This window comes from Pelodiscus sinensis, chromosome 1, assembly GCF_052426305.1.
Source record: "Pelodiscus sinensis isolate ZL-2025 chromosome 1, ASM5242630v1, whole genome shotgun sequence".
In the NCBI taxonomy this organism is placed as follows: Eukaryota; Metazoa; Chordata; order Testudines; family Trionychidae; genus Pelodiscus; species Pelodiscus sinensis.
In genome coordinates this window covers 350157248-350182154 of record NC_143052.1, presented here as the reverse complement: position 1 = coordinate 350182154, position 24907 = coordinate 350157248, and the positions used below count along the sequence as shown (strand labels likewise).

The window sequence follows — 24907 nt, the reverse complement described above, 5'->3', positions numbered from 1 at the left end:
CCAATGGGGGTGCCCTCTGAGTTTGATTTAGTGAATCAACTAGACTCACTACATCGAACTCCAGAAGATCAATCGTGGTAGTGTCCGTTTAGTGAAGACATGGCCTAAAAGTGTATCCCCAGCCCACCACACAAAGACACAAACTGATTTAGGCGGGGGGCCATTACATCATGGCTAGGTCTACACTGGCATGATTTTCCGGAAATGCTTTTAGCGGAAAAGTTTTCCGTTAAAAGCATTTTCGGAAAAGCGTGACTAGATTGGCAGGATGCTTTTCCACAAAAGCACTTTTTGCGGAAAAGCATCCGTGGCCAATCTAGACGCGCTTTTCCGCAAAAAAGCCCCGATCGCCATTTTTGCGATCGGGGCTTTTTTGCGGAAAACAAATCTCTGCTGTCTACACTGGCCCTTTTGCGCAAAAGTTTTTCGGAAAAAGACTTTTGCCCGAACGGGAGCAACATAGTATTTCCGCAAAAGCACTGACAATCTTACATGAGATTGTCAGTGCTTTTGCGGAAATTCAAGCGGCCAGTGTAGACAGCTGGCAAGTTTTTGCACAAAAGCAGATGATTTTGCGGAAAAACTTGCCAGTCTAGACACATCCCATTTGAATCTGTTGAGGGTTGTTGTTTTTCTGTTGCACAAATAAAACAATGACCCACTGTAATAAGAGCAAAAGCAAAATGGAGGTCCTGGTGCCTGCTCACAATGAAATGTGCACACCACGCCATATCAAATGGACTCACTTTCAGATGGAAACAACTTTTTATACTGTAATGCAGCCGTGACACAAATCAGTCAGAATTCACAGCACCGCTTAGCGACAAAGGCACAGTGCCGTCTGGAGACCAGATCTGTCTGGAGGAATCAGCTTGGCTAGTTACTCATTTCTGTGGCTAAACGTGAACAGGAAGGGGTTTTTTCCCCTACAGCTTCTTAGGCCCACCTCACTGGCCACATACACCCTGCACCTCCCCCAGTTGGAGAACCTCTGGACTATGCGATCTAATGGATCATTCTGGCCTTAAATTCGATGGCTCTCTGAATCATTGGATTGCATGGATCATATTCTAGGATGCAGCTGGAACAAGTTGCACCTTGGAATGCTGATAGACACACAACAAAAACAGATGCTGGCCAATAAGAATCGGGATTGTCAGAGTGAAATTGTATTTATTGTTTCTTTACCCTCCATACCAGATCCTTGCCTGTCCTGAGGGGAATCTCACAACATCCCACTCTCCCATCTGGGAACATCCCCCTCTCTTCCCACTACACCCTAGCCACTGCTCCTCAACTTTCCCCCAACCTCAACCTCCCAGGGAGGCCAAAGTTGGTACTTGGTAAGTGCTGCCCTACGGACATAGGCGACCTTGGAGCTCTCCAGATTCGCTACATTCCTTGGGCTGTACATCCTAGTGGGGAGGGAATGGGGAGGACTTGTGGGTCTTCATAGTGGTTCTAGCTCTCTGGGCAGCACTTACCATGACCTAGCCCTGGCTTCCAGACCGCAGAGTGGCAGAGTCTAGGATAAAAGGTAGTAGGAAGGGTGAGGTCTTGGGGGAACATAAGAACATTATACCAGCCATAGTGGGTCAGACCAAAGGTCCATCTAGCCCAGTATCCTATCTGCCGACAGTGGCCAATGCCAGGTGTCCTAGAGGGAGGGAACACAACAGGGGAAGAAATGGGGCAGAAGGAGGAGAAGAAAATACAAGACAGAATATGTAGCCACGGCCATTGCTTGGGTTTTTTGTTTTTTTGTTTTTGGTTGGGGTTTTTTTTTTTTGGTTTTGGGGGATTTTTTGGTCCCATGTCACCAGCCCTGAGGATGGACAATGAACTGACCCTCACTTGACAAATGCCTTGATTATTCTCCCACGCAGGTGTTTACTTTTCACGCTGTACACTATTGGATTAATCAAGGGTGGCACCAGCAGGTAGATGTAGCCCAAGATAATCTGAAGCAAGTGAGAAGAGCTGCTCCCAAATCTGTGTATCAACGCAAGGCCAATATCTGATATGTAGAAGACTGTGACGGCACAGAGGTGGGAGACGCAGGTGTTCAGAGCCCTGAGGGACTCTGTGCGGGATGCAATGCCCAGCACTGTTTTGAGGATCATCACATAGGAGACGAAGATGAGAAACGAGTCCAACCCTACTGTAAAGACTTTAACACACAAGCCATAGACACTGTTGACTGTGATGTCTGAACAAGCCAACTTCATGACGTCCTGGTGCAGGCAGTAGAAGTGGGAGAGGGTGTTGGTTTGACAGTATCGGTACCGTGTCAGAAGAATGGGGAGTGGTAATATTACAGCCAGCCCTCTTAACATTCCCACCAGTCCCATTTTAGCTATTCTTGACAGTGTTAAGATGGAAGTGTATTTCAAAGGGTTACTGATTGCAATAAAGCGATCAATGGCCATCAAGATCAGCACGGAGGATTCTATTTTGGAAAGCGAATGGACGAAGAACATCTGGGACAAACAGGCATTGAAGCTGATCTCCCTAGAGTTAAATAAGAATACGCCCAGGAACGTCGGTATTGTGGCTATTAATAAGCCAAGGTCTGTGAGGGCCAACATGGAAAGGAAAATGTACATGGGCTCATGGAGGCTTGAATCTGTTTTTATGATGAAGAGAATGACTGAATTTCCTACTATCGAGATAGCATACACTAAACAGAAGGGAATAGAGAGCCAGATATGGATGTCTTCGTGCCCTGCTATCCCAGTGAGGAGGAACACTGTGGAGCTGAACTGTGTGTTATTGATGGCTGTCATAATGTATTGAGCAGGCCTGAGCAGTCTTGAACTTTCTTTCCTGAAAGGAAAAAGAATAGATTATTGGATGAAATTTAGGAAGACATCATTCTGTTTTTAGTGCATGTTGAGAGATGTTCAAAAGCTCCAGGAAGATCAGCAGAAACACAGTCTACGATTTATACCACAAACAAAAGGATAGGCACGGCCTGACTGGATCAGACCTGTAGTCCATCTAGCCCAGTATCCAGCGGCCAGTACAAAATGCTGTTAAAGAAGATGAAAGCAGCCCTTCTCCTGGGGAAAATTTCTCTTTGAGGGTCACCATTTAGACATATGTTGTGGTGTAAATCAGGAAGCTGTGGAGCCTTTCCAAGACTTTTTTTAAAAATCAATATTAAAATTGAATATTCTGGTTACCCATTTAAACAACCTGTCTCTCTCTGACTACCGCTAAGCTCTTGGCCCTTCTGACATCTTGTTGCTGGGAGTTCCACAGACTACTTACAATGGACCTTCAAAGCTTCTGAGTGTGGCCCATTGTACCGTGGGATACACTCAGGGTTCGGTTCTCATCTCAAAAATGTTGACTTCACCTACATCACTCCAGATTTACATGTGTAAATGGGATCAGAACCAGACTCTATTCACTTTCCCTTACCAAGCATGTCTGGTGATAGACTGTGACCCTCAGGATTACCTCCAAGAGAAGTTGAAGTGTTTTGCTTGGATAATGTGGACTGAATCCAGAGACATCATCCTACTGGCTTCTCTTCATCCTCCTAGGACCTGCAATCTCCCTGGAAGCAAAGGTCTATAGCAAGGGTGGGGAACCTTTTTTTGGGTGGGGGCCACTGACCCACAGAAAAATCAGTCTGGAGAAGCCAAACCCTCACTGACGTGGCCCCGGACTGAGAAGGACACAAACGGTCCCCACATTCCCCTCACACACCAGAGCCTAGTAGGGCCCAGGCTGGTAGATTTTGTGTGCTCCAGTCCTGCATTAGGGCGCAGATGTGAGCCTCAGTCAGTCGAATCTGGCTCCTGGCCTTGAGGTGCCCCATCTGTGGTTTATAGCTATTTGGCAAACTACACACTGACAAAAGGAAACTATTTCACTTAGATTAGAGAGGGGATAGCATCATGAATGGGTAAATATGCATACACTCATTTTTAGCTAATATCCATCTGAGTGTGCAAGTTGCTTCAGCCATGTACATGTGTCATGGGAATAAATTACATACAATCATTCTTCCACTCCCCTGTCCTTCCCCTCAGCTCTGCTCTTTGCTGAAAGACAGAACAGGGGTTCTATTCTTTCAAGATTTCTTGGAAAGACTTGAACAGGTATTTTGAAAACAGTGAGGAGTCCTGTGACACCTTAAAGACTAACAGAATTATTTAGGCATCAGCTTTCGTGGGTAAAATCTACTTCATCGGATCATCAGTTGTATTGGGGTGCGAAATTACAGAGGTATCTATCTATCTATCTATCTATCTATCTATCTATCTATCTATCTATCTATCTATCTATCTAATCAGCTACTGAGAGTGAGCCACATGCACCCTGATTGAATTGTCCTCATTAACACTGTTCTTCAACTCAATAAGTAACTCCATTATTTCGATACATTAGTAACTATTGACATCCCTGCCTCTCTAATTTCCACTGCAATGCATTTAATGAAAAAACTTATGCCCACGAAAGCTCATGATCCCATCTACATGTTTTGTTAGTCTATAAAGTGCTACCAGATCATTTTCTTGCTGTATTTTTTTCTGTAACAGACTAACTCGGCTACCTCCTGAAGCTCCCAAATAAATCTGTTACGGTATGTCTACACTGCCATCCTAGTTCGAACTAGGGTGGCTAATGTAGGCATTCAAACTTGCAAATGAAGCCTGGGATTTAAATATCCCGGGCTTCATTTGCATGTTCCTGGGCGCCATCATTTTTAAATGCCCCGTAGTTCGAACTACCTGCCCATGGCTACACGCGGCACGGTCTAGGTAGTTCGAATTAAAGCTCCTAATTTGAACTACCGTTATTCGTCCTTGCAGAAATAAACCTTGTAGGAGGAATAATGGTAGCTCGAATTAGGAGCTTTAATTCAAACTACCTCGTCTGTGCCGCGTGTAGCCGTGGGCAGATAGTTCAAACTATGGGGCATTTAAAAATGGCGGCACCCAGGAACAAGCAAATGAAGCCCTGGATATTTAAATCCCGGGCTTCATGTGCAAGTTTGAGTGCCTACATTAGCCATCCTAGCCCGAACTAGGTTGAGAGTGTAGACATACCCTTAGTCTTAAGGTGTCACAGGACTCCTCATTGATTTTGCAGATACAGACAAACACAGGTACCTCTCTGAGATAGCGGCGAGGAGTCCTGTGGCACTTTATAGACTAACTGAAGTGTAGGAGCATAAGCTTTCGTGGGCAAAGACCCACTTTGTCAGATAGGTATTTCAGAGTGATTGCACAATCCTGAATGTAAGTGTTAGAAACTGTTTCTACGGTATAACCAGCAGACAGTATCGTACAACTGTTCACTGAAAAAAGAGTTATTAGCACATACCCATTGCAAACAGAATTTGGAGTGCACCTGAAATATTTTCTAAAACATACTCATTTAGCAGTAAAGTTACTGCTGCTCCTTCCTGGAGAAGTTTCAACACATCTGCTGCTGGCTTCTAATATAAATTCACATCGTGAATGTTTGGGTTATAATATGTATGTTACAATGAAAAGTTTGGGATAACATTTACAGAACCGTGTTTTAATAGACATTTATCAAGCCATTTTTCCCTCTGATCTGATTAATATTCTGGTACGAGTGTGACTTTCATATGTTGTGTCTGTCCTCAGGATTTCATCAGAACCTGAAACAATCATAACATCTCAATCCTCAAACAGTCCCTGGTCAGCAAACAAAAGTCTAGTCAAAACAATGAGTAGTCCTGTGGCACCTTAGAGATTAATATCTATATGGTTCTCCTCAGATTCTGTTCTGTCATTCTGTAGACTGTATCCTGAGTGATGACAGTCTTTGGGATTACGATATAAAATATTAATTCCCTGAGCGCTCACTCTCTAGGGCTATGTCTAGACTGCAAGCCTCTTTCGAAAGAGGCTCTTTCGAAAGATACTTTCGAAAGAGCTTCTTTCGAAAGAGAGCATCTAGACTGCACGCGGAACTTTCGAAAAAGCGGCTTGCTTTTTCGAAAGAAAGCACCCAGTGAGTCTGGATGCTCTCTTTCGAAGAAGCCCTATTTACATTCAAGAACGCCTTCTTTCGAAAGAGGAACTTTCGAAAGAAGGCGTTCTTCCTCGTGCAATGAGGCTTACCGCCGTCGAAAGAAAAGCCGCGTTCTTTCGATTTAATTTTGAAAGAACGCGGCTGCAGTCTAGACGCAGGTGAAGTTTTTTCGAAAAAAGGCTACTTTTTTCGAAAAAAACCCTGAGTCTGGACACAGCCTAGGACATAATAAAAAAGAACCTGGTATGGAGGTACAATGAGGGTTTGCAGAAAATGAGTTTTAAGGTGAAATGCCTGAGTATTCACTGAGATGGAATGTCATTTCACACATGAAAGTAGTTGATCTCTCTCTCTTTCTCTCGCCAGCTATGCCCTCAATTCATAAAATATGTAGCACCCGATAAGGGCATTGTGACAGACATGGAGCTGAGAGGCCACAATTCTTTCACTATTTATCAGGTAGCTATATTGGGTAAACCATTGGGATGCTGATGGTATGGCTGTATTGTGTGAAATGCATCTGTCTCCCCTTAGCTGAAGAGCAGGCTGCTGGAAAACAAGCAGGAAGGGAAGCCACAGCTCAAGAAAAGCCATTGCTTAGCAAGTACCTCAAGGAGCTTCAGAGAGCACACCGGAGCTACAAGCTGGGAAAAGCCTGTTGCTCCAACCACACTCCACCACTTGTTCTGCCAGTGCTGGGAGTCTGCCCAGAGGTGGGGCAGCTGTTGCTGAGAAGCTCATCAGGCTGACAGGTACAGACACCACTGGGGAAGGCTGAAGACCCTCAGCCTGCCTGGTTGCCCATCAAAGTGGGGTCAGAGACATGGGCAGACTGTTGTCCAAAACCCCTGTTTTATTCACCCACATGATGCTTTATTTGTAGAGTCGTATTAAACAGTATTTTGGTTCCAGAAAACTGGCGGGTCTCTTATCTCAGCACTAGTCAGATGCCCAGAGGGAAGAACCACAGGTGCCAAACCCCCTCATCCTTGAAAGGCAAACACTGCCGGGCAGACCCAGAGTGTGCCTTAGCCCAACACCCTGTCTGGGCGTGGGAGGATTGTGAGATTCCACCCCATGAAACGGCCAGGCACAAGGCCTGACATCGGACATTCAGAGACTAGAGAAGGGCAGGGATTCTGATACCCCACCCCCCAAGAGGTATAGGGCTATCTAAAGGGCAGAAATGCCGGAGCCCTCAGCCAGTCAGGACAGAGAAATAAGCCCTGTCAGGCCTGTTACCACAGAGCTATGCCGCTCGGAATGCCTGCCTTCACCGTCGCGCAAGAGTGTAAAACCCCTGGAAATACGTTTGCTGGTTAAATTTCAAGGAGCAAATAAACCTGAGGTAATTTGGGAATTGTCTCTGATATTCCGGGGAGGTAAGAGGGTCTCCTCTCACTCAAGCCCCACAGGTTTGGGCCCAGAGCATCTAGAAATGGGACCCCCTGAGAAATCCTGACAGGGGGCATCCGGGTTTTAACACTCGGAGCGTCTTTCGAAAGCCACACGTCTGTAGCTTGAACAACCCATTGCAGAGCATGGGCAGCTGGTGGAAAGGGGTCCTCAAGCTCCCTAGAGCTTCCAGCCCTCTAGCCCTGTCCCTGAATAACCCCGACAGCCCAGCTGAGTCCTCTGCCGCTGCACAGAACAGCTGCCAATGCAAACAGCCTGCAGCCTTCGCCCTGCACTTGGCATGTTACAGACAGTGACACCTGCCAACGTACCCAGTTCCTGCTAGAAGGGAGCCGCTGGCACCAGAGGTCTTCACCCTGAAGCACAAGGAGTCATCGGAGAGGTTGCACGGGCAGCAGGCAGTGTGTGTTCAGATAGGGAGGCAACTGCCTTTATGCAGCATGTTTGTACCTTCCCTTGGGGCCACATGGCCATCGGGGAGCCTCAGCTGCTTGGCTTCGTGTGCACCAGCTTTAACCCCGTCATGTCCAACTCCAGGAAGCCAAATCATGGGGGATGCTCAATGATGCTAAACAACTGGCCTGGGGAGTGGAGGAGTGCTCAGGGGAGGCTGGAGGAGATACCTGTCCCCATACAGGGGTGAGGCACAGTGTGTGTGTGTGTGTGTGTGGGGGGGGGGGGTTCAGCATTCCAGCCAAAGGTTATAGTTTCCTGGGAGTTGAAGCACCCCGGTCAAGCTCCAGTGACAGGTGCCAACCTTGGCTAGGGGTCTCTCCATCCTCTTGGGAACCTCCCTTCAGGAAGTTGAAGGCTGCTTTCAAATCCCTCCCTCACTCTTCCCTTCTGCAGAGTGAACAAACCCAAATCCCTCAGCCTCTCCTTATAGGTCATGTGCTCCAGTCCCCTCATTGTCTCCTGTTTCCTTTTTTGGGGAAATATGGCCACTCGCAGGGGATTCTCTGCTCTGCGTGGGAGGCTGACGTGGGACAAATGTTGCTACTGAGGAGTGTGGTCCTGTAGCAAGAGGGATTGAGCATGGGTTGAGCTAGAGCTGGGCTGGAAACCTGAGGTCAGTTTTGATAGAAAACGATTCATTTTTCTCTGACCGCTCTGTTGCCAGGAGGCTGTCCAGCTGCAGCTGCCTGGATCCCCAAGAGAAACTGGAGGCTTTTCATTGGCCTCTCCCTCGTCCTGAAAATGGGATTGGTTCTGATGGAGTCTGTGGCTGAACTCTGGGTATGCAACAGTTGAAATCTCCCAACCAGTCTCTGACTGGTTGGATCAGGCCCATCAGTGACTCTAACCAGCCTCCATCTCTGTGCAGCCCCCTCCATCCTGCACAACCTCTCATCAGCAGAACCTGCAGGCCACTGTGACAGGCCCTGGGCTAGCAAGCAGCCGGAGAAAGTCCTAGAGCAGCTGTGGACACCCAGGGATTGTGGGGGGCTAGGTCGAGCGACCAGTGGATCACTGAGATCTGTGCCTAACTTTTGGGGATCCCTGGGTCCTGGCTTCTACTTTCTATTGTGGTTCTTGAGGAGGGGTAAATAACACTTCCTTGTTCTCTTTCTCCACATCACCCTAAATTTATAGACCTCTAACTATTCCCAGTGGGGCCAACAGCCTGGCTGGATCCTTGGGTAAGGGGGCGGGGACTGTTCCACATCCCTGGAAGGGGCGGAGCCTCAGGTGGAAGGGGCAGGGCCGGGGCTAGGAAGCTCTAAGTCCCACCCAGAGAGCAGCGTGCCTTTCCTAGGCAGCCCTGCATGCTGCCCGGAGTACTCCGTGTGGGGCTCTAGCAGCAGTTTAAAGGGCCAGGGGTTCCAGCCGTCATCGCTGCTGCAGTAGCAATAACAGAGGCCAGAAGCTCTGGGTCCTTTTGTATTGCTAGGCCCTGGGGAAGTTGCCCTCTTTGTTCCCCGCCCTGTCAGTGTGCCTGAATATTCCCGCTTAGGGTGCATCAATACTGCAGGCTTATTCCAGAATAGCACTTCTGCATTGCAAAGGAAGCCTCAAAATTAGTCTGAGGCAGGTTTCCCTCATGTAGACGTGCTATCTCAATTTAGGAGGCACTGGGGAGGAATCATTTAGAATGGCCCTGGGGGAGGGGTTATTTTGAAAGAGCAGCAGTGGACTGTCGACACACGTCTTATTTCGACATGGCTATTTAAGAATAGGCGTTATTCCTCATGAATGAGGTTTACAGATTTCGGAATAAGCCGTCCGTTATTTTGAAATAATTTCAAAATAACGGAATGGCTGTGTAGACAGTAGTTAATAACGCTAGTTATCTCGAAATACCGGTGCAGTGTAGACACACCCTTAGCCATCTCTTTTTCATCCTGAACAGTCCTAGTCTTTTAATCTCATCTCACATGGGAGTGGTTGCATTCCCTGAGTCATTTTTGTTGCCTTGCTCTGTGTTTTTTCCAATTCCAATATACAATTATGTGTTGGACATCCAGAACTGCACACAGTATTCAAGGTTTGGCTGTACCGTGGATTTATATAACAGCCGTATGAGTATCTCTGTGTTAGTATCTGTAACCCTTCTGCCGGGTAGGCCTGGCAGTAACCAGGGCTGGGTTCAATATCTTGGGGTCAATCTTACAAAGAACCAGCTCGAGCCCCCACCCAGTGATCTGGGAAATTCACGCACCCCTGGGCGCCTTTGAGAGGCAATGCTTCCCCACTCGCAAGCACATAGTCTGAGTGTAGGAAAAGAACATTTAATGAAAGAGAGAGAGAATTTATATGGCATTAGCTTGGGGAAAACACCACAAACAGAGTTCATAACCCAAACATGAGCCAAGCCCCCACCCCAGCCAAGATTTGCCCGAAGTCCACCAACTCCCCAAAAGTCTCTGTCCCCACAAGTTTCTGTGCCACCAAGAGTCCCAAAGTTCACCCGCAGGGTTTCACCTCCCAACCTGGGTAGAAATGGGGGTGGGGGGATAGATAGGGGGCACCTTATACAAAACTCCACCACGCTTCACCAGCTGTCTTGTTCCACACCTCTGGACGCTCCGCTGGGCACCTGTCGCCGCTTCTCACCTGCAGCCGCTCCACGCCACGCCGCTGGTCGCCCCTCCTCGCCTGCTGCCACTCCACGCCACGGATGGCTGCTCTTCACCTGCCGCCGCTCCATGCCAGGCCACTGGTCGCCACCACTTTACTGGCTGCAGTAGGTCTGGCTCTCAGCCAAACCAGTGATTTCAGCTCTCAAATGAATCCAGCTTTCACTGGACTAGCAAACAAAAAGACTCCTCAGGGAGTCTGCTTTAGGTCTGTCCTTAAAACAAAGGGGGAAAGGTGCAGGCTGGGCCAGTCTTATAGCTCACACCTGGTAGGTGTGAAGCAGGCTGACTCAAGTCCTTTAACCCTTTCCCCCAGCTTTGTCCACTCAACTCTGGAAGGGGGAGGCTTGTTCTTCCGAGACCTCTTACCATGATGGTGTCTCTCCTGCAAGCACTGGTGGCATGTTTTACAGTTCCCACATTTAGGGGTAGCATGATTAGTGACCCCCACAACAGTCCCAAATTATATACAATTCTCCACATTCCATTCCAACACTGACCCTCCATCAGCCCTGGCTGAATGGGATTTACATAGCCACACCTTGGATTCTCTCCTGAGCGGTATTTACATGTCAACAGTTAACAGTTAATTACCTTGTAGAGCTAAACAACTGGGCTGTGTCTACACTGGCATGAATTTCCGGAAATGCTTAAAACGGAATACTATTCCGTTTTCAGTTATTTCTGAAAAGGAGTGTCTACATTGGCAGGCTGCTTTTCCGGAAAAGCCCTTTTTCCGGAAAAGCGTCTGTGACCAATGTAGATGCGCTTTTCCAGAAAAGAGCCCCGATCGCCATTTTTGTGATTGGGGCTTTTTTCCGGAAAAGACTACTGGGCTGTCTACACTGGCCCTTTTCCAGAACAGTGTTCCGGAATAAGGACTTATGCCCGAGCGGGAGCAGAATAGTTTTTCCGGAATAGCGGCTGATTTTGTACAGTAGAGCATCGTTGCTTTTCCGGAAATTCAAGGGCCAGTGTAGAGAGCTCGCAGCTTATTCCGGAAAAGCAGCTGATTTTCCGGAATAAGTGGCCCAATGTAGACACAGCCCTGTAGTGGGCACACCCACCCCTCCTTTTAGCTGGCTGACAGCAAGCAGCAGTTCAGCCCCTGCTTACATTTCTATCCCTTTCTTGATGGGTTCCAATGTTCTGTTAGCTTCTTTAACTTTTGGGGCACACTGAGTAGGTTTTTTCAGGGAACTACCCACAATGACACCAAGAACACTGTTTTGGTGCTAACAGCTAAATTAGATCCCATCCTGTTGTGTGTATAGTTGGGATTATTTTCTCCCATGTGCATTACTTTGTACTTATCAACATTAAATTTCACTTGTTATTTTGTCGTCCTGTTACCCTTTTTTGTGAGATCCCTTTGTAACTCTGTGTAGTCTGTTTGGACCTATGTATGTTGAGTAATTTTGTCTCATCTCCAAATTTTTCCACCTTGCTGTTTACCTCTTTCTGCAGATCGTTTAGGAATATGTGCAACAGTGCTGGTCCCAATACTGAAGCCTGGGGGGCATTTCTATTTACCTCTTTACATTCTGAAAACTGACCATTTATTCCTACCCTTTGTTTCCTGTCATTTACCCAGTTATAAATCCATGAGAGAACCTTCTCTCTTGTCCCATGACCACTTACTTTTCTTAAGAGCCTTTGGTAAGGAACCATGTCATCAGCCTTCTGAATGTCCAAGTACACTAGATGACCTCAGTCACTAGTAATAAATTATGACATTTGTTGAACCCCTCAAAAATTCAAATAGATAGGTGAGTCAGGATTTCCCTTTGAAAAGCTGTGTTGAGTCTTCCTCAGCAAAGTGTGTCCATCTATGATAATACTGTTCTTTACTTCCATTTCTTTACAACCAACTTGCCTGGTGCTGAGTTTGGAACACAGGTCTGAATTGCCAAGGTTGTATCTGGAGTCTTCTTTTTTTTTTAAGCATCAGCATCATATGAGCTATTTGCTCATCATCTGACACAGAGGGTGTTTTCAATGATGGGGTTACACCCCACAGTTAGCAACTCTGCAATTATGATCTGAGCTTCTTCAGAAAACTTAGGTGAATAGCATGTGGTCCGGGTGATCTATTACCTATTCATTTATCTGTTTGTTCCAAAGCTTCCTCTCCTGGCACCTCAATGTGGCACAGTCCCTCTGGTCTGTCACCTAAAAGAAATGACTGAGGTGATGAAATCTCCCTCAAATCCTCTGTAGTGGAAACATATGCAAATAATCCATTTAACATCATAAGAACATAAGAACAGCCATACTGGGTCAGACCAAAGTAGTCCATCTAGCCCAGTATCCTGTCTGCCAACTGTGGCCAATACTAGATGTTCCAGAGGGAGGGAACACAACAGGTAATCATCACATGATCCCTCTCCTGTCATCCATCTCCAGACAAACAGAGGCTAGGGACACCATTCCTACTCATCCTCACTTGATGGACCGAACCTCCATGAATCTATCTAGCTCTTTTTCAAACCCAGTTAAAGTCCTAGTATTCACCACATCCTCTGGAAAGGAGTTCCACAGGTTGTTTCTCTGCAACAGCTTCATATCCCTTGTGTTCTCCTTTAGCAAGTCAAACATCCTCCGGCCCCACCCATTTGGTATGCTCTCCTGGTTTTGCTACTTGTTCTTCATACCTTTTGAAGCAGGCATATAGTGTCATAAAGCCTCGTTCAGAAACGATGAGTCACATTCCCAAAAATCATTACATTGGTTTCATGAGATTTAAAAAAATGTATTTATGTGAGTTTCTTCTTTTTTTCCTTTCATGTTGGTTAGTGAGCCTTTGGGGCCACCTGCTTCAGGTTTTCAAGCTTTTCTGCCACTCACTTTTTAAAATAAACCTTTTAAGGAAAACTGAAATCTGAGGGTCACTCACAGAGTCTTGAGCCCAGAAACTGGAGCTCTAGGGGAGAGAGGAAATAAAATTCCACGCCGCTGGCTGTATCTCAAGTGGAGCACCCACAAATGAAACACTTAGTTAGGGGACTTTTCTGGCTCAGTGTCATTGATCCTGTTTCTCTAAGCGCTGGCCTACAGAGACCCCAATTATAGGGAATGGGATTACGCCACAGACAACCGGACATTACAGTGACAGCCTCTCAGAGTTGCTGAGGAGTTGAGGCACAGCCCAGTGGGTCTCCTCTAGCTCAGGCATGAGATATGAACATGCCAGACAAGCAAGGCCTTGCACATTGTGAATATAAAGAGGTGAGACCAAAGCTCAGTTTCAGGTGTCTTCTGCTAGCTCTCTATAGCAACCACACAACCCCCTGCCCCAGATCCAGCTGCCCACCAACATGGTGATGACAGAAATGTGCATGCAGACTGGGAGGTCTATCTCTAGCACTAGCTCATGCCATGGGAGGAAGTCAGCTCTCATGAAATCAGGTAGCCTCCCAGTTTCTCCTAGGCAATGCTCTCCAGACCCTTCATTCTCCAAAAGCACCTCCTGACCCCTCCTCTTACGGCCGAGCTGCAGGGAGGGGCCCAGCAGTCTCCCAGCAAAGGGTGCTGTGCGAATGGCAGGCTGCGGGTTCAAAAGAGTTTGGGGTCTCCACACAGGGCCCCAAAACATCCTGAGGAGACATAGAGAGGTGTCATCTCCCTAAGGCACTTAGCTCTGGTCCTAGTGTGTTCCGTCCGAGCACCTCAGAATCTGTCACATATTTATAAGTTCAACTCCCCATGCAGTAGGGCAGTGCTACTAACCCCACTGAGCAGATCCCAAGGCCAGAAGGCACCAATGTAACCACGTAATTTGACCCCTCCACACACACACACACACACACACACACACACACACACACACATCCCGTATTGCACAGGCTAGAAATCTGCCCCACACTAACTCCGACAGCAGAGCTGTTAGATCATAGAATCATGGAATACTGGGACTGGAAGGGACCTCAAGAGGTCGAGTCCAGTCCCCTGCCCTCACGGCAGGACCAAATACTGTCTAGACCATCCCTGACAGATGTCTATCTAACCTACTCTTAAATATCTCCAGAGATGGAGATTCCACAACCTCCCTGGGCAATTTATCCCGCCTTGATATTACACTGCTCACGGGCGGAGAATTTACCCCAGCCCTCGGTTAATTGTTCCCAGTGGTTAAGTACCTTCCTTTAAAAAAAATTACACCTTAGTTCCACTCTGGATGTGTCTAAATTCACCTGCAAGCCATTAGATTGTGTTAAATCTTTCTCTTTGAGATTGAACTGTCCATTGTTCAATGTGCATCCCCCATAAAGGTATTTACAGACTATGGTAAGTCACCCCTTCGTCTTCTGGTCATGAAGCAAAGCTGATAGAGCTCCTTTTGTCTATCATTCTCTGGCAGGTTTTCTAACCCTTTTATCATTCTCATGTCTCTTCTCGGACCCCTTCCAAATGATCAATGACTTTCTTGAACTAGAGTGCTTCCACCAGTGCCAAATGTGGAGATAAAATCTCTCTGTTCCTACTGAGATTCATTCCCCAGGTTATACATCCAAGATTTCATTTGCTTTTTTAGGCTGTCGCCTCACACTAAGGGTGCATCTATACTGCACAGTAATTTCGGAATAAGCTATTCCACAATAGTTATTCTGAAATAGCTTATTTCAAAGTAGTACATCTACACTGCAGGGAAGTCTGAAAATTAATCCAAGGCAGGCTTCCCTAATATAGATGTGCTATCTCAATTTAGAGCCCCAGGAGGAATAACTTAGAATGGCCCAGGTGAGGGGCTATTTCAAAATAGCAGCAGTGGAACATCTACACACGCCTTATTTTGAAATAGTTATTTTGGAATAGGCATTATTCTTCGTAGAATGAAGTTTACGGAAGTTGGAATAAGCCATCCGTTAGTTCAAAATTATTTCAAAATAATGGAATTGCTGTCTAGACGCTCACATAGTTATTTCAGAATAACGGCCGTTATTCCGAAATAACTTTGATGTGTAGACACACCCAAAGAGTTCATATTCAGTTGATTATGACACTTGTGTTTTTTTCAAAGTCCCTGCTTCCCAGGTTTGGGTCCCACCTCTGGTAAGGCCTGTGTCCCTTGTTCCTAGATACATGCCTTTATCTTGCACAACACATGCTGCTGAGGCACAGAGGGACTGAGGTGCCCAAAGTCACTGGAGAAGTCCTGTGGAAGAGTCTGAAACTGGAGCTGGCTCTTCTGAGTCCCAGGTCAGCACGTTAACCCTGAACCCTCCTTCTGCTCTGGGGCTAGTGGCTGGGAGAGGGCAGCCGGCAGATCAGCGGGCTGAGATTTCCAGAAACTCCGGGAATTACACCCCTGTGACATCACTAAACAGGAGCCCATCCAAATCCATTGGCCAGGCCCAGAGCAGGGTCATAGTGGGCAAGAAACTCCACAGGAGCTGCCAGAGAGATGCAAAATGGGCTCATGTAACCCACAGGGAAACATGCCTGGAAGGGACCTCCTAGGTCAGTGCGCCCAGTCCCCTGTGCTGGCCGGCTTCCTCGGCATATTGTCTGGTACATGAGCCTGGGAGGATGAGAGATTTCAGGAAGAAACTTTATTGACCTGAACACACCTGCTCTGCCCAGATTTCCAGCAGTCTGAGCAATGTTGCATGGAGTAAGAACCATGGGTCTATCCAGTCCAGTATCCTGTCTTCCAACAGTGGCCAATGTCAGATGACTCAGGGGGAGTGAACAAAACAAGTTATCATGACTTACTGCCCGTTGCCAGCATCTGGCAAGCAGAGGTTAGGGAGGCCATCCTGGCTAATCGCCATTGCTGGACCCATCCTCTATGAATTCACGTAGTCTTCTTTTGAACGCTGCAATATTGATCAACTTTGTCTGGTGTTGGGTTACAAATCTCTGTAGTACTGACTGCCAGGGTAGTGAACTGTTCCCATCAGTGTGGTTGCATTTATTGTCTAAATGAAAGGGAGCAAAACGGTGCTTCACCTGTCGCAAATGAATGGGTCACCCTCAGTTGAAAGGAACTCGCTAAGCCAGGGGCTCTAATGTTAGATCCCTGTGTGAATAAGGGAGTTTGGGTCAGGTGGCCCAGCCAGGAGGTCTGGACTTCCCCTAAGGATCCCCAGTCTGGTTTACCGTGTCCCTCCTCACTGTCCAAATAGCTAAATGGGCTTCATTAGGAATCTTTTGATATGTGAAGTGCTAAAATGGGTGCCAAAATCCCTGGAGGTTGGACGGAGTTTCTGCCCCGACTGCTACCAGCTGAAAATAACTAAAAGCCAACAATCACTCAGGGTATGTCTACACTACCCCACTAATTCGAACTAGCGGGGTAATGTAGGCATACCGCAATTGCAAATGAAGCCCGGGATTTGAATTTCCCGGGCTTCATTTGCATAAGCGGGGCGCCGCCACTTTTAAATGCCCAGTGGTTCGAACCCCATGCCGCGCGGCTACACGCGGCACGAACTAGGTAGCTCGAACTAGACTTTCTAGTTCGAACTACCGTTACTCCTCATTCCACGAGGAGTAACGGTAGTTCGAACTAGGAAGCCTAGTTCGAACTACCTAGTTCGTGCCGCGTGTAGCCGCGCGGCATGGGATTCGAACCACTGGGCATTTAAAAATGGCGGCACCCCGCTTATGCAAATGAAGCCCGGGAAATTCAAATCCCGGGCTTCATTTGCAATTGTGATATGCCTACATTACCCCGCTAGTTCGAATTAGCGGGGTAGTGTAGACATACCCTCAGAGAACACACAAGAGTGGCCATACGTAGCCAGTGGCAGTACTGAGCAATTGGCTATGGGGAGTGGAATGAGTGGTTGGAAGGGCAGCCAATAGAGAGAAACTATGGCGGGTGGCGTGGTCAATCAGAGCAAGGGCTCAGATGGCAGAGCAAGGAAAATTCCATCTTCCTTGTCTGGGAGAGGAACTCTTACTGATGCACCTCTCAACCCTCGGTCCTCACTGACCAAGGAAAATCCCTGTGAGCGAGGTGAGGTGTTGGAGCAGAGAGGGGCACAGTAATACAGTAAAGGAACTTTTGGTTGGAGAACTCTAGAACAGGACTCAGAAGACTCCACACTCTGGGGTGGGTGTCCTCCTCATTGCTTTGTGAAAGAGTCCTGCTTGTGGCATTTCTCCTAATTAACATCCAGGGACTTCTCTCCTTTCATTAAAAGTTTTTCATACATCCTGGGTACGTCTAGACTACATGCTTCTGCCGAAAGAGGCATGTAAAATAGGCTACCCGACATAGTCAATGAAGCAGGGATTTAAATATCCCCAGCTTCAATAAAATAAAAATGACTGCTGCTCTGTGCTGGCTCAGCTAATCGTCAGCACAGCGCACGAGTCAAGACGAGGCGCATTCGACAAGGCAAGTCTTTGTCGACCGCTCCTGTAAACCTTGTTTCACAAGGCATAAGGGAGTGGCTGACAAAGGCTTCCCTTGTCCACCGATCCACATCTTGACTCACGCACTGTGCTGACGATCAGCTGAGCTGGCACAGCGTGGTGGCCATTTTTATTTGAATGAAGCCGGGGATATTTAAATCCCCGCTTCACTGACTATGTCAAGTAGCCTATTTTACATGCCTCTGTCGGCAGAGGCATGTAGTCTAGAAATACCCTCTGACTCTGTGCTTAGGAGTTGGAGGTGGAGTCTAATTTTCCCAGGATACTGTGTGAGACCTGAGCCAGTTCCCTGTTGAATGGATGAAAAGAAACCCCAAGATATTGAACCAGGCCCTGTTGCTGCTGTCTCCTCCTGATGCAAGAGTGACAGCTGTCAAGATCCATCTGAAGACTAGTGGTTGCTTTGCCCCGCTCCCCACTTTCTGTCAGGTGGCTGTTCTAGAACCTCTCTCTTCAGATGGTCAGAGACTTCCCTCTTTCCAGTTCTGCTTAGTTCTGACCAGTTTCTCCCCATTTGTTCTTGAGCCACCATTGCGCTCTAGATTCAGGACCTCACCTCCCTCCCTGCTGTTTCCCCCCACAGTGTATTTATAAAGGAATCTGATCTCCACCAGGCCTGGACTGTGTTAGACTAAACCAGCCAAGCTTTTCCTGTCTCCTCGAAAGCCAGACTCTCCGTTGCCCTGACCTTCTGTGGAGCCCTTCTCTGCAGCTGTTCCAGTCTGAAATCTTCTCTCTGGAATACGAGGAACCAGAATTTGACACAGTTTTCCAGAAGAAGTCTCACCAGTGCTTGTTATAAAGATATCAATACTTCTCCATCATGTCTCATGCATTGTAGGATCTCACTTCCTTGGCTCCCAGCCCCATCATGTTGGTGGCTCATGGTCATCCTGGGACTAATACACTCAGGTCTTTCTCCTCCCCTGGCACTTCCAATTGACCTTAGGCTGTGTAAACAGGTGCGTAGTGTGTAGACGTAGGGAAGATTGAGAGCTGACTGGGTGACACTGTATAAGCACTTTCAGGGACAAAATACCGGCTACTAACAGGCTATTTAATCTAGCAGAAAAGATGTAATGGCTGGAAAATTAATCAGATCAATTAAATTTGGAAATGGCACACCCATTTTTAAAAGCAAGGTGCTTAAACAGGGCAACAAACTCCCAATGGAGGCAATGGATTCTCCTGATAATTCCAAACCAAGACCGGATGCCTAACTGGAAAATACACTTTACATGACCACAAGTTATGTGCTAGTCAAACACAAGGCCCTGGGCTTAGTGCTGTGGGTAACTGGATGAAATTCTGCAGCCTGTGCGATAGAGGAGGTCCGACTATCTGGAGTTCTCAAACTTTTTGATCATCTCCCCCCACATTCCTTTATGCCTGTAAGAATGTTTGGCCTCTTTCCCTCACCCCGCAAATGCATATATATTTAGGGATAAGGCTTAAACTGAATCAGAATCAGGGTTTGTTGATTTTTTTGGTTGTTTCACTTGAGTTTTGGGGGGTTTATTAGTAATGAGCCAACAATCAATTGGGAGTAAGAGCAAAGCAAACCGTGATCCCTGCTCACAATGAAATGGGCTCGCTGCCCCATAGCAAACAGATCCAGCTTTGCTATGAATAATGCCAGGCAAGCGACTTTGTATATTGCCAGGCAAGCTTTGTATAATGACTTTGTATAATGCCAGGCAAGCTTAACAGAAGTGCTTCCAAATGCGCAGCGCCACCCACAGTGAAACGCACATAGCTGCAGGGCTGCCAGATTTGCTAGTTATTCATCGCAGCAAATAAAATGTGCACAAGAAAGATTTTTCCTCTAAAGCATCTCACCCCCACACCTGATTCAATTCTGCACCCTGGGGGTGGCCTGCCCCCCCCCCTCCGTTTGAGAACCTCTGAATTAGAGCTAACAGCTCCTTCTGGGGGAGGGATAGCTCAGCACTTTTGGCATTGGTCTGCTAAACCCAGGGTTGTGAGTTCAATTCTTCAGGGAACCATCTGGGACAAATCTGTTCGGGATGGTATTTGGGCTTGCCATGAGGGCAGGGGACTGGACTTGATAATCTCTAAGGGTATGTCTACACTACAATGTTAGTTCGAACTAACGGATGTTAGTTCGAACTAACATTCATAGCCGCTACACTAGTGCTCCGCTAGTTCGAATTTGAATCGAACTAGCGGAGCGCTTAGTTCGAACTAGGAAAACCTCATTTTACGAGGATTAAGCCTAGTTCGAACTTACTAGTTCGAATTAAGGGGTGTGTAGACCCTTAATTCGAACTACTGGGAGGCTAGCCCTCCCCAGCTTTCCCTGGTGGCCACTCTGGCCAACACCAGGGAAACTCTATGCCCCCCTCCCGGCCCCGGAGCCCTTAAAGGGGCACGGGTTGGCTACGGTATCCGTGCCAGGTGCAAGCCTGCCAGCACCCAGCCAGCAGACCCTGCACCTGGCACGGCACAGAGCCACCCACCCGATGTCCCCCAGCCCACCCCCTTTTCCCGGGACCAGGCTGGCGGCTCCCGGGAGCTTGCCCTGGACCGCAAGAGGCGGGCACCTTCCTGGGCTAGTGCGGACATCGTGGACCTCGTCCATGATCTCCGCACTAGGCACAGGAAAGTGGCCGTCTAGGGCAGGAGAGCTGCCAGCCTGGCCACCCAGGAGCAGGTGTGCATGAAAATCAAGGGGGTCCACTGAGACCCCCGACCCTGAGCCCTGAGCTTACAATGGCCGTCCTGGGTCAGACCAAAGGTCCATCTAGCCCAGTAGCCTGTCTGCCGACAGCGGCCAACTCTAGGGACCCTGGAGGGGATGGACCAAAGACAGTGACCAAGCCATTTGTCTCGTGCCATCCCTCTCCAGCCTTCCACAAACTTTGGGCAGGGACACCACTCCTACCCCCTGGCTAAGACTACTCCATGGACCCAACCTCCATGACTTGATCTCACTTCCCTTTAAACTCTGTTCTAGTTGTAGCCTTCACAGCCTCCTGCAGCAAGGAGTTCCACAGGTTAACTATTTGCTTTGTCAACAACAACAACTTTCTCTTACTAGTTTCAAGCCTGCTACCCATTCCTTTCCTTTGGTGTCCTCTAGTCCTTCTTGATGGGAACTCAGGAAGAACTTTTATGAATGCACCCTCTCCACCCAACCCCTGCTTTTAGAGACCTCTATCCTGTCCCCGCTCCATCTCCTCTTTTCTAAGCTGAACAGTCCCAGTCTCTGTAGCCTCTCTTCATATGGGACCTGTTCCCAACCCCTGATCATGTTAGTTGCCCTCCCCTCTCCCAGCCTTTCTCTTCCCCTCTCCCACCTCCTTTTCCCAGTCTCCCCCAGTTTTGTTCAATAAAGACAGAGTTAATGTTGGAAGAAACATTATCTTTATTTTGTACATCAATAAGAAGGGGGGCTAGGGAAGGGTAAGTGGAAGGAGGTGAGGGAGGAATGGGGTACGAGCCCCCGATGGGGAGGACTGGGCTGGCTCTGCGGGCTTCTGGGGGTGGAAGCTCTCCTGCAGCCCCCCAATTGTCCCCTCTCCCCAGATGGCAGCCTGCGGCAAGTGCAGCCAGGCTGATGGCCGAGTGTTGTGATGTGCCCAGTGTGGGTACTCCGGGCAATCCAAGCCAGGACTGCTTTGCAAGCGGGGCACCCCTGAGAACTGTCTGTCCGGGGTGGGGGTCGGGACCCTTTAAGCGCAGCCCTCGGCTAGCCTGAGACAGCATCTCCACGCTCTAAGTCCTCCTCTGATGCCCTGCCGGCACTGCTTCTGGCCATCCTTAAGCCCTGTTCAGGGTCCACTCAATGTGGACTTGCTAGTTCGAATTAGCAAAACGCAAACTAGTTTTTAGTTCTAGATGCATTAGTTCAAATTAGCTTAGTTCGAACTAAGTTAGTTCGAATTAACTGTAGTGTAGACGTACCCTCAGAGTCAGTGGCAGCACAAACTAGCCAGTTGCCTAGGGTGCCAAGTTAAATGGCTGTTGAGGGGTTTGGAGGCAGGTGTACGGATTGCATGTTTTGCCTAGGGCACCAGCAGCTCATCTAGGGCTGCTCCTGCAAGGTCTCTTCCAGGTCTATGAGATAGGTATATCTCTAAAAAAAATAATACACAGGCTTTAAATTCTACTACATGAGAGGACTTGATATGATTCTATCATTGTCTTGAGAAGAGAATTATTTTGGGTGCAATTTGAACAGGTTGCTCCTCTGAAAGCCAATAGGCACTGAACAAGGATAGAAGGCGTCCATGAAGAATCGGGGTTGTCACAGTAAAATCGGGGTATACGGTCTCTTGACCCTCTAAACTAGGTCCCTTCCTGTCTCCCTAGCAATTGTCCTATTCTGCTTGTTGGGAACAATTAAACACTTAGCTCCAGGCTGGTCTGATGGACACCTCAGTCTCTTCCTTTAGGATGCCTGTGACCCAACCTACACAGTCACACCCCTCCTCCCCCCCCCCCCCCCCCGCTTCCTTAAAACAAGCAGGTTTGATCCCTGCTCAAACTACACAAAGAATGATAGGCAACAGGAGCAGCTAACGAGGGACTTTTGCAAGGGCGTTCTCTAGGTGAAGGAGGAGATGTTATGGAATAAGATGGTTGTTTTGTAGGGTGTGTGTTTGTGGTGTGCCTGTTGCTTGATGGAGAGATACCATGTGGTGTATTTATTTGTGGGGTAGGGGGTGAGCATGTGCTGAGCCTAGCAGCCTGGATAGGCCTGGCTGCGCGCATCTGAATAAGACTTTGAACCTGAAGACCTTTAGCGCCCATTTGACCTTTCACCAGGTGGCAGGGCTACTCAGGGGTGGGGGCTGCCTACCTTGATTCGAGGGCTGCTGTATTAACCATGCCTCTAACATGACTCAGTCACAGCCATATAGCTGAAGGCGAAGGGGAAGATGAGTGACCAGGCCTCTTGAATAGCCCCTGCCCAGGACTGGGGCAGTCCCATGGATCCCAGAGCACCCACAATGCTCAGGAAGGGCCAGGACTAAGACTGCATGACAGCTCTGCGGCTTGTTTCATGGCCTGGGAGTGTTTTACCAGAGAGAGGAGGGGGACAGCGCAGGTGTCCAGGGAAACAACAACCACATCCCTTCTCTGGATTGACTGTACAGAGAAGAATTCTGAGGTCAGAGCAACCACTGATACAGCTGTTTATCCCACCAGTTGCCTGGCTCTCCTCCAATACAAACACTTTGTAACTGCTGCTGCCTGGCTTGATCACCTTCCCACTCTGGCCTGTGCTACCATCCCCTCTCCCTTTCCTTCAGGCCTTAGACCCAACCAGAACCTCTCCCTTCTGAGGGAAGATCAGTAGCTCATGGTACGTTGTAGATGTAAGGTCTCCAGCAGAACTGGCGGCCCTGGCTGTGCCCCAGCTCTTTCATCTGTTATGTCACCAGCACTGGAACTGATTGATAAATGGACCAGTTACTTGACGAACAGCCTGATGATCCTTGCACGCAAGTGTTTGCTTTTCACGCAGTATACAATGGGGTTCATCAGGGGCGGGACCAACAGAGAGACGTAGCCCAGGAGAATTTGAAGCAGGGGGGAAGAGCCCTTTGCAAATCTGTGTATCAAAGACAAGGCAATCTCTGGTGAGTAGAAGAGCAGGACGGCGCAGAGGTGGGAGATGCAGGTGTTCAGGGCCCGGAGGCTCTCTGTGAGGGATGCGATGCTCAGCACTGTTTTGAGGATCATCATATAGGAGAGGAAGATGAACAATGAGTCCAGCCCCATTGTTAACAGTGTAGTAAACAAGCCATAGATGCTGTTGATGGTGATATCCGAACAAGCTAACTTCATGACCTCCTGGTGCATGCAGTAGGAATGGTAGAGGACATTGGCTCGACAGTAATGGAACCGGTTCAGGAGAAAGGGGAGTGGGAATATGACAGCCACTCCTCTCACTGCACACATCAGCCCCATCTTGGCTATTCTCGGCAGAGTTAAAAAGGAAGCGTATCTCAGCGGATCACGGATCGCGACAAAGCGGTCGAAGGCCATCAGCAAGAGCACTGAGGATTCAATGCATTGAAGTGAGTGGATGAAAAACAGCTGGGCAAAACAGGCACCGAAACTGATGTCCCTAGAGTTAAATAAGTATATGCCCAGTACAGTTGGAACAGTGGCAATCGATAAGCCAAGGTCTGTGAGGGCCAACATGGAAAGGAAAAGGTACATGGGCTCATGGAGGCTTGGGTCTGTTTTTATAATGAACAGAATGACTGAGTTTCCCACTATTGAAATAACATACATGAAGCAGAAAGCAATAGAGACCCAGAGATGGACGTCTTCCTGCACTGGTATCCCGGTGAGAAGAAACACTGCAGAGTTGAATTTGGTGTCATTGATAGCTGGCATCATGCACTGGTCAAGGATGAAGAGTTTGAGCTTTTCTTCCTGAAAGGAACAAGAATAGACTAATTCATAATGACAGAGCCATCTCGTCTTTCTGCCCTCACCGCAGGTCTCTACAAACCCAAGGAAAATCAGCAAAAACATAGTTTTCGATTTACACCACAGATAGGAAGACAGGCCCTGGCAGACTGGATCAGACCTGCAGTCCATCTAACCCCATATCCAGTGGCTACATCCAGATATTCTGAAGGAAGCTGGAAGAAGTTCTGCAATAGGAAGATGGGACATAATCTACCCACAGGCAATTGGTCCCTTAACACTCACAAGTTAGACACATTTTGTGGTGTACACCAAGAAGGTTTAGAGCCCTTCCAAGAGTTTTGTAAATATCTCCTCCCTACTGCAATTGGATTTTCTGGTTACTCGTATAAACATCCAGTCCCTCTTTGAATCCTCCTAAGATCCGAACCCCACTGATGTCTTGTGTGGGGGAGTACCACAGCCTACCTGAGCATTGTGTGACTTTACAGTTGTGACTGTCCCCAGGCACCCATTCTAGCCCTTCATTTCTGAGTGTGGCCCCTTGTAGCCCAACATGTGCGCACACACGGGGCAAGTGCATGGCGGAAATGGTC

At 48.0% G+C, this 24907-nt stretch overlaps 2 protein-coding genes across 2 annotated transcripts; both read right to left on the bottom strand.

Annotated features, from left to right (window-relative positions):
• Positions 1-1850: 1850 nt before the first annotated feature.
• LOC102445860 (olfactory receptor 51G2-like) lies at positions 1851-2786 on the bottom strand. The gene has a single exon (XM_075921934.2). It carries the CDS (start codon positions 2784-2786, stop codon positions 1851-1853), a length of 936 nt encoding a protein of 311 aa, XP_075778049.2.
• Positions 2787-23339: 20553 nt separating this feature from the next.
• On the bottom strand, positions 23340-24278 carry LOC102446085 (olfactory receptor 51G2-like). Its single transcript, XM_025179738.3, has one exon. The coding sequence runs from the start codon at positions 24276-24278 to the stop codon at positions 23340-23342; it is 939 nt and encodes a 312-aa protein (XP_025035523.3).
• Between the last annotated feature and the right edge of the window lie 629 nt (positions 24279-24907).

Bases quoted from the DNA above. Each gene is read 5' to 3' on its own strand.
- LOC102445860 (XM_075921934.2), bottom strand. From the start codon at position 2,786: ATGACAGCCATCAATAACACACAGTTCAGCTCCACAGTGTTCCTCCTC.
- LOC102446085 (XM_025179738.3), bottom strand. From the start codon at position 24,278: ATGATGCCAGCTATCAATGACACCAAATTCAACTCTGCAGTGTTTCTT.